At 36.3% G+C, this 10,176-nt stretch overlaps 1 protein-coding gene across 2 annotated transcripts in view; it reads left to right on the top strand.

Annotated features, from left to right (window-relative positions):
- FAM208B (family with sequence similarity 208, member B) overlaps window positions 1–10,176 on the top strand; it is a 99,823-nt gene that overhangs the window by 67,883 nt on the left and 21,764 nt on the right. For both annotated transcript variants that reach the window (XM_005869506.2, XM_014542293.1), the window contains exons 16-18: window positions 3,036–3,278; window positions 6,278–7,154; window positions 8,813–9,239. In XM_005869506.2, the coding sequence (XP_005869568.1) occupies window positions 3,036–3,278; window positions 6,278–7,154; window positions 8,813–9,239 (1,547 nt within the window). The remainder of the gene's footprint in view (window positions 1–3,035; window positions 3,279–6,277; window positions 7,155–8,812; window positions 9,240–10,176) is intronic.

The raw sequence follows: 10,176 nt of genomic DNA, 5'->3' as shown, positions 1-10,176 counted from the left end.
TCTCTCATCTCTCTCTCTCTCTCTCTCTCTCTCTCATCAATAAATTTTAAAAATTTAAATCAGGCATACCAAAACCAGCAAAAAGTAATAACGAGTAGCTTATACATGTATAAAGAGGTGGGGGAAATACCTAGAACCTTCAAAACTAAAACAGTCTGGGGTAGGATTTCTAATCCTTTATGTGTGTCAGAGTTTAAAAACAGTCACCTGGATCCTGCCATAGATCTGTTGAGTCAGAATGTCCAGTGGCCTGTATTGAGACAGTTCCACAAGGGCCTGTATTGAGACAGTTCCACAAGTGGCTTTGTTGCCCCCCTGAAAATTGAGTAATAATCAGAGTCTAGAGCTATTTAGTCTCTAGTTAAATGCACTTTAGTGAACATAGCACAACAAACAACACGATTTTGCCTTAGAGCCATCTCAGATTATAGGTAGTGTATTTTGTTGAAAAGTAGGGAACTATATGCTGTATGACCCCTTAGAGAAGGAGTCAGCAAAGTGTAATCAATGGACTCCTCAAGCGGTTGTCTCTGGCTACATCACAGCTATATACATCATAGCTTTATACCTTTGGCAGAGATGTGTGGTTGTGAATAAGAACAGTGACCTTCAAAGCTGAAAATACATACTGTCTGCCCTTCACACAAAAAAGGTGTGCCACCCTATCAATAGTATTTCGATTCTAGAAATTTTGGTGCTTAGAGAAGAAACATCAGGGATATGCAGAGCCCCAGGATTCTAGATGATTAAGATTTTACGCTGTGGTTCAACAAATAGTTATTTTTGGCCTGTTACAGTTTGAGAAAATGGTGTATATGTGTGTATTTAGGAGAATGTTGGAAATTATGACAATAGAAAGCAGTGAATCAGACTAAACAACTACTTACAAATAAATTCCAGGCCAACCATATTGTTTCTGCTCTGTATGAACCTGTTTGCTTTAAGATATTAAATAAATTATCTGTAATTCAACATACATGTTTTCTGTTTCTCAGATGTTTTAAATTTCATCCACTATAAGAAATATGTTTTATTTTGTAGTCAGTACACACAAATTCACACATGACTAAAACAAAAATTTCAAAAGACATTTACCCTATGTGTAATACAATCTGATATTTTCTCTTCCACTTTGTTTCATTTAAGAAAGAATTCTGGTTGCAACCCATTAACTTTATTTTATAATCCATCGATGGATTATTGCATGCAATTTGAGAAACATGGCATTGAGTGACACTAATAAACAGAAAAGTCCCTGCAGGACACCTTGTTCATGTTTCAGTTTTTCCTCTCAGGATTGTGAGAGATCTTCCCTTTCTGTTTGTGCAATTGTTTAAAACTTTCTCCTATGTCTTGGTCATCTACCCTTATTTTCTTTCTCTTCTTGATTTAGACATAACTGTTTTCCTACTTGATTTATATTCTTAATGTATTTATATTCCTTTATACTAAAAATGTATAACGGAATGCTAGGTCTTATTCCTTAAAAAAATATATATGCTGCTTTATTATGTGTAATAGTTTACTAGGGAGGGAAATAATTGGACCCAAAGACATGTACAATATTAAGAGATTCTAAAGCTTTCCTAAAACCCCCAAGAAATAAATTGGTATCTTCTCTACATTTCATCAGCAGTCATCCCAATTTCTTAAACTGTTTAGTATTGTTTTCTGTTCTCAATTAGAAATATTGTTTTCTGTATAATGTAATTTTAAAATTTTGACAATATTTATGTGTGATTATTTTATACTAGAGGCCCGGTGCATGAAATTCGTGCACTGGGGGGGGGAAGCAGGGAGGGTGTCCCTCAGCCCTGCCTGCACCCTCGGACATCCCTCTCACAATCCAGGACTGCTTGCTCCCAACCGCTCACCTGTCTGCCTGCCTGATTACCCCTAACCGCTTCTGCCTGCCAGTCTGATCACCCCTTAACCACTCCCCTGCCAGCCCAATTGCCCCTAACTGCCCTCCCCTGCTGGCCTGGTCACCCCTAACTGCCCTCCCCTGCCAGCCTGGTCGCTCCTAACTGCCTTCCCCTGTAGGCCTGGTGTCCCCCCCCACCAACTGCCCTCCCCTGCCGACCATCTTGTGACCACATGGGGGCAGCCATCTTATGGCCACGTGGGGACGGCCATTTGTGCGAGGGTGTGGTGGTCAATTTGCATATTACCTATTTATTATATAGGATGATGCCTTTGGGGCTAAAATTTTTTTTTGCTGCGAAACAACTGAAATTATACAAAGCAAATGGGTAAAACATACTAATAAGTGCTCAAAGGGAGCACTTATATTTTTTTAACTTAAAAAATTGAAACACTTTCTTTTGTGTTATATAAGCAGATAGTCGCTAGTTTTGTTTTCCTCTTGTGCCTCTATCTTTAGCTATTTCCTTCCTTCCATGTGAGAAGCAAAGCTGAGCATTTTATAAAAGAGATGAGCAGTTAAAATAGATTTGTAGGAAATTAAATCAGGTGAACACTTTGTCCAGTGTGATTTTTTTCTGTCTTGTCTTTAAAAAATGATTTTTTGAGGTAGTATTAAGACTTAGATATTTATGAGTAGTAAAGTAAAATATGTAAGATGGCACTTTATGAATGTACAATCTCTTTTATGTGGTGTGGTTATAGTTTTAACCATATCACCTCTTAGGGGCTGTGTTGCTTTTGTGTACAATGAATTATCTATCTCCCAGTGCTATGAACTAGTATATCCAGGCTTACTTTACGAAAGATCATGGAGATTTTTAGAAAAATTTAAGTCATACCTTGTTTTTATAAAGTTATTACCCTAATATTTTTCTTCCCCACCTAGTAAGGATATAGACCAACATTAGCAAGTTCATATTTTCATATGTATATGAGAACTTTTAACTCTTGCTTTATTAAAATATGTATGTTTTAATGAAATACCCAAAATTTTATTTCCCATCACTATAGTTATGTCCTAAAATAAAAACACAAATAAAAGGAAAAGCTACGCTGATAAATATTTGAGCCCCCTTACCCTTAAAAAAATGGTGTCTTTTTTATATAAGGTGCTGAGGTGCTGACTGCACAGTTTGTACAGACAACCAAATTGGATACGAAAAACCAAGAAGCTCTTATTTCTAAAGATGTTCCAGTTGCAACGACTCCTAAAAGGGCAAGGAAACAAGAGAAATCTCCAGTCAAAACTGTTCCGAGGGCTAAACCACCTGTGAAGAAATCACCACAAAAACAGAGGGTAAATATAGTAAAAGGCAATCAGAATCCCAGAATCAGAAAGCAGCCACAACCTGGTAAGAAATACACTTCCTGTAAATTTAACACCACATGCTGAATAATCAAGGTTGCATTATAGTGTGTGGAAATAATATAAGAACAGTTAAAAAACCTATCAATAATTCTTCCTATATTCTTTAATTCAAACATTAACAGGACCAAGTAACTTGATTTCCCATTGTAAATTAGGAAATTACAAAAGATTCAAGTATCACAAAATAAACCTACTTACTAGTTTGCATAAATCCTAAACATAAACTGTCTACAAAAGTTATAACTTGCCCTTTTTTATGACTAAATGCACAAGCAAGTAGTATCTAGCACTATTTTTCTGGACTATAATTGGTTATAAAAAGTAAATTGCAACTTTATTTGTCCCAGGGGAGTTTTAAAGAGAGTGTTCAAAATAGTAATCCAGAATCCTATGTTTGGTTTTAAAAGGCATTAAATTTATTTTAAAGGAAGTTTTACTTTCCTAATTTTGCTAAGTGGATACTGAAGCTTAGTTATATGTACACTCAGCTGACTGCTTTAGTTCTGTGATTTGAATGCTAGGCGTACCCTCTTTACTTGAAAGTTCCATTTTCTCTACAGACTTTATCTCTGAAACTGAACACACACCAGCTCTTCTCCCAGGTCCACGTCCCTTCTTAACTTTTCCTTTCTGTGTATAGTGCAGTTCTTCCAATCTGCAAAATCTATAAATTTTACTTTATCTCCAGTATTGAGTCCTATTGTTTCTTTTTAAATTTGTTTTAACAAAGACTTTATTTTCTCATACCTTTATATTTCTTTCAATTTTCTGTCTAATTTCCCTGATCTCCTTTCTCTCTTAATGTTTTTTTAGCTTTTAAAAAAATCTTATTTGGTGAGATTTTAAAGAAAGAAACTACGGTTTTGTTGGGGTAATGGTATTATGGGTTGACTTTGTTTTTTCTTTTCTAAATTTTTTTAAAATACTGTTTGATGACTAAATATTTTTTTAACGCTCACCATATTGCAAACCCCACTTTTTCTTCTTCTTTTTGAATTTCAGAGCAGGAGAAGGAGAGAGAGATAGAACATCAATAATGAGAATCATTGATCGGCTGCCTCCTGCATGCCCTCCTACTAGGGATCAAGCCCACAACCAGGGCATGTGCCCTTGATTGGAATGGAACCCAGGACCCTTCAGTCCACAAGCCAACTCTCTGTCCACTGAGCCAAACTGGCTCGGGCCCTGCAGTATTTGTAATTTTGGCATCCATACAAAAAACTCTGCTTGTCTCTCAAGACAGTTAATGTGTTCCTACTTACTCCTCGGGTCCATATTTATCTCCTGCTCTTTCCTAACTTGTCCCTTTCCTGCCAGTGCCTCCTCACAGACACCATACCTCTTCTCTTTTCACTCCTGTGCCCTTCCCCTCCACCAGTCCCGGTTTCCTCCTGCTCTGATCTTCTGATCTCTCGCTTTTCTCTCATTTCCTTTTGGGTTTTTGAGAACATTATGGAATTAAATTTATCCTGCTTTTCAATCATTTGATGTGGTTTGATCCTGTCTTTACAATTAGTTTATAAATGAGTATAGATACCTATGTAATACCTATGTTCTTAGCCATGACATTTGAATTTTGGCTCTCAGGTAGTTATAGACTAATTGATTAATGGGAAGAAGGTATGCAATTGAGTATTGACAGAAAAGTGAGTCCAGAAAATGAAAAGTTTTGAAAATGTGTATTCAAAAATAGGCTGATTTGTATTGCAAATGTCTGTATATATTGTGCAGCCACATTCCAAGTTAAAATTTTAAGATTACCACCTCTTAAATAATCTCTTAATTTTCTTTTATTTCTTAATTGTCTATACTAATCTGTTTCATTTTTTATACTTGAAATATGAGTTTAAGAAGGCTCAATCTTTTTGTTACTGAAACTAATGGTTTTCTGTTCTTTCTAAAGTTTTCAATATAGTCTTTGGTAACGGAACTCTATATTTTTTATGTAATTCCTTTGGCATTCTCTTACTTGTATTTCTTAAGATAGATTATTAGATCATATTTCCAATGATTGAGAACCTCTAGCAACTCAGTAATTAAATGCTTATGCTTATTTATTAACACAAACCCTTTTGAACTCAACACAATATACTTTGTGTTCACCTTATTCATAGGTGATAAGAGCCATACTGTTAACAAAGATAAAGTGAAATTAGTATCAATAAACACATTAGATCATAAAGTGAATTTCATGTTTCCAAAACACCTGTTATGAACTTTGTCCTTCATGATAACTGCATTTAAGAAAGCTGAATTTATGTCCTGACAATACAAGTAAACCACTTAAGAATGTCAGTTTTCTGATTAAAGACAAGTGAGTAGGTAGATTTGATTATCTGCAGAGAGAAGAATTATCAATAGATAAGGAGATTTGCTACTTTGCAGATAGAGTAGAGAGGAAATGTTTGTGTAGAAATTAAAGTTTTAAAAGGTAATGAAATCAATTAGCTATTCTGAATACTCATGACTTTAAACTTTTTTATTCATATCATTGCATATTATAATTAAATATCAACATGGTTAAAATCATCTCTATTTTGAACTTAGGTGGTTTCTTTAATCACTTATTAAAGGAAATAATTTAAGGAAGTATGTTATCATACTATAATATACAATTCAAACTTTGAAGTTCTTATGTTTGCACTAGATTGTAAGCTCTCTAAGGGCAAGACTCTTATTTTCTGCTGTTCGTATATTCCTTTAGCTGAGCAGGGTGCCGTGTGTGTGGTTCAGTACATGCATTTTTGAAGGGTGATTTCTTGTTAATATGCACATTCCTTAGGACTTCCTTCTTCCTCCGGTAATTACACTATAATAGATATGAGACTAGAAAGAGACCTCAGTCTGATGGTAAAATTTTAATATAAAGTTTATGCAGCATATCAATGTTTTTCTTAAATATATTGACTTAACCAATAATATGGCAAGGAATTAATTTTATGAAATCAAATGCTATGGTTTTTTTCTTCTTTTATATTGAAGCCAAAGGAGAAACTGCTTCTCAGCTTCAATCAAAAATTTCATTATGTGGGCAAGAAGATGTTATTGGCATAAATACAGCTCAACCAGAAAACATCACAGTGGCTCAGAAAGCTCCAGCTGAGAATTCCATTGTCAACTGTGACTCCCAGGCCCTAAACCTGTTAGCTGATCTCGCATTAAGCGCTGCTACCTCTACCACACCACCATCTGAGCCCAGAAACCTTCCTTGCTCTTCTGAATTGCCACAAAGCAATGTTTTGCTTTCTAAAGAACATTCTCTGAGCAATACATCTGACCATGAATATCATAGAGGAGTTAAAAGTAAAAAAAGGGGAGTGTTACCTAAGCCCTCCTCTGATAAGAAGAGTAATCTGACATCAGACTCCACTGTCAGCCAAGAGGAAGAGAGCTTGGTTCCTGACAGTCAGACCCCTATTGAAGCCCAGTCGGCACTTCCTGAGGAAACAATGGAAACTTCAGATGCAAGCCAAAGTTCTGTTGCTGTGGAACATTCCTATGCTCTGCTCCTTGCAGAACATTCAAAGAAGGTGCTACAGCAGAGAGGGTTACCAGGCCCTGCCTTCACCAAGAATGGCACAAAGGGCCCTGAAGCAGGAACCCCAGTGGGAAAAGTAATGCCATTTCGGCATCAGCTGAGCACCTCCCCTATTCAAAAGCTTCCTGAGGACCCAGTACTCAAGCGCAGGAGCAGATTGCTGTCTTCCAGCCTGAGAGACTTTTACTGCTCTCGTACTGTGTTCAGCTGTGACGGCTCCTTCAAGGTCACTTTCAAATGTGAAACAAACTATGTATTCAGCTTAGACAGCAAATATACCAACAACCCACTCGAGAAAACTGTACTAAGAGCATTACATGGGTAAGTAGGAGTAACACTTTATGAAATGGAGGTAAATTTCCTATTGAAATAAGTATAATGAGTAGAGATACTTGTGCCAAACTGTGGGAAAGGAGAAAGCAGTATTTTACGTAAATCCAGTGATTCAATATCAAGCAGTTGTGTTTACTGACACCAAAGAACGAGAAAGCAGTATTTTACGTAAATCCAGTGATTCAATAATATCAAGCAGTTGTGTTTACTGACACCAAAGAATATGAGGCTGGTTCTGCCACCATCCGTGATCACATGGAGAACTTTTGCAAGGTAACTTTAGCCTCATGAATAGCTTGCCATTTTGAGGTGCTCCTTCATAAGCCTTTGCAGTCTTTGAATTATAATATTTAAATGAGGTCATAATGTAAAATAGTGAGATATAGAAGTAATGCTTTACAGACTGAATTCCAGAAGAAACATTCAAAGAATTACTTCTAGCTTGTAAAGCTGATCAGATTGCTATGAGTAAGCAATTTTTCATCGGGGGGGCGGGGGGGGGGGTTCTGTAATTTTCCTCAAAAAGTGGTCAAGGCAGTAATAGAGTGGCAGAAAGTGTGGGCTTTGGAGTGTGGACTAATGCGGTGTTTCATTTGGGCTCTCCCACTTACTAGCTTCTGTGACCCAGAAGTTCCTGTGCTTCAGGACAGTGCTTCTCAATCTTTATTGTGTACACAACTCATATAGGGATCTCACTGAACTACAGATTTTAACTCAGTCTATTTGGGATGGGACCTGAGAATCTACAGGCCTAACAAATTTCCAGGCGATGCCAACAGTTGTTACATGCATTCGGGTTTTGCATGGTGACTGGCACATGCTAATGAATAGACTAAGAGCAGAAAGCATTAGCTGTATGAAATGATATTGAACTACCTATTAGTGGAATATTTCATATGTGAGTGACTAAATTGTGTCAAATTTGTTTCCTTGACTGAAGTTATGAGCTCACACTCATAAGAGTATACATTTACTGGTATGTTCCCATGTATTTATGAGGTCGTTTTCTGAGCCTTCATCCTATTTAACTGAAGCCTAGCTTGGTAGACCCTCTGACTCATCCCAATCCAGCTCTCCGCTATCGTTTTGCCTAGCAGTGGCCAGAACTGTTTTGTGTCACCCCTTTTGGTTTCAGGAGGTTTTCCAGAACTATAATCTGAAAATAGTATAGTTCCACTGAATTGCCCACGGATACATTTTAATTTTTAGATTTTCCCAACTATTAGAAGAGAGATACAAAAGTAGAAATGAGTAAGCCAGACTTAGCAAAGTCAGTTGCTAAAACCATTATCTAGATAATAGGTATACTGTGTCCACGAGAGTTTGCATGTTATCAAAGAAAAATCTGTTGGGAGATCTGTTTTTATCATGTTTTTAACACTTAGGGGTTTTGTGATTTGAAAGAAGTCACTTAAAGCTTTGATTTTCAGTTTTCTTCTCTGTCTCAGTAAAACGAGTAGATTAGGTTCATTGCAAGTATTTGTTAAATGAACTTCTTTTTTTAACTTATTTGTTGCATGTCTGTGTAATTTTTAAAATAAAAATAAACTCAAAAATTAAGGTTAATAATGAAGGCCACTTGCTTATGTTAATAATAAAGTAACCATTTTCAATGATTTTTGTATGTTCTTTCTTTAAAATCTCAGGCCCTGGAACACTGATTTACCTGATAACGTGGAAGAAGTGAAGCTTTTACTTCATATGTGGGTGGCTTTGTTTTACAGCAATCAAAACAGAGTCATACGATCATCCCGAAAAGTAGTAGAACACAGCAACCCTGCCAAATATGTGTCTATCAATACCACAATAGAATCTTTTCAATTCAGTGAAATTGAGGAGTCCCCCAGTGTGGAAAGGTGTTCTGTAGGCCCTTTGTTAGAGACAGAGGAAGCTCCCAGAGGTCATAGTGCTGAAGTGTCCTTCCCTGACACTAACTCCTTGCTTCCTTTCATTAAACCACCTGCAAGAGGCTTGGAACTCTGGGTACAGAATGAACAGAAAGAAGTTTTTGTAAGAGAGGATCATCCAGATACTCCAAAAAAGCAGAATTTCATCTATTCTTGTAATAATGAGGTAAGTAAAGCTGAATACTACAAATTCTGGCATTTTTTTAAGTTTTCTTCTTTATATATAAAATTACATTCAAAACAAATTCGTTTATTTTAGGGAAGTAGATTCTCTAGCTTTGTAAGTCATTATAATGCCCAAAACTTAGTCTTCATGAGTATTGCTCATAGTTTGCACGTGGAGCTTATCTGTCATCCTGATTGAAGAAACAGAAGTAAAAAATAATGGGGTTCAGATGATCTGGGAACCAACCATAATTATGTCACTTGTTTGTTGTATAATTTGGGACAAATTACCTGCTCTCTGAGCTTATTTTTCTTATAAAAAGAGGCGAATAATATTCATTATGTCTTTTACCCAGAGTAGTGTTTAAGGATCAGATGTGGTAATAGTAAATATTAGAAATCTTTGATAAACATTAAATTAAAATTGAATATATTAAAATTATATTTGAAAAAAATACTGTCACAGAAAATAAAATGCCAGGCCTCTCATGGGTCTGTGGATAACTATTTATAAATAAAGAAAATACAGGCCAGATCACCAAATTTTAACTGGAGCAAAGAAGTTGTATATAAAAATTCCAAGTAAATGGATTGACAAAAATGCCTGCCTTTTTAAACTTTCAGCTCAGTTTTATTTCAGAATAATTTTGCGTGGTTTTGGTTACCTTTAATGCCTGTCTTCACATGAGTAGGCAGTGTTTCTATACCTGGGGTTACTTGGGGATTTGCAGGTACAGGGGTGAGCCTCAGAGGGTCTGTGAATGTCTCCTGACGCTCATCGTCTTCATCATAATGAAGACTGATGTACGTATTGCTATGGACCAGATAATGGTCTGAACCCTTGGCTCACATTAACTCAGCTAATTATCACAAAACCCGATGAGTAAGGACCATTCCTTTCTGTCTTATAGATGAGACAACTAAGGCATAGAGGAGTA

This window comes from Myotis brandtii, unplaced genomic scaffold, assembly GCF_000412655.1.
Source record: "Myotis brandtii unplaced genomic scaffold, ASM41265v1 scaffold297, whole genome shotgun sequence".
Classification (NCBI taxonomy): Eukaryota; Metazoa; Chordata; class Mammalia; order Chiroptera; family Vespertilionidae; genus Myotis; species Myotis brandtii.
The sequence above is the reverse complement of the archived record's forward strand: the minus strand, read 5'-3'. Positions and strand labels throughout refer to the sequence as shown.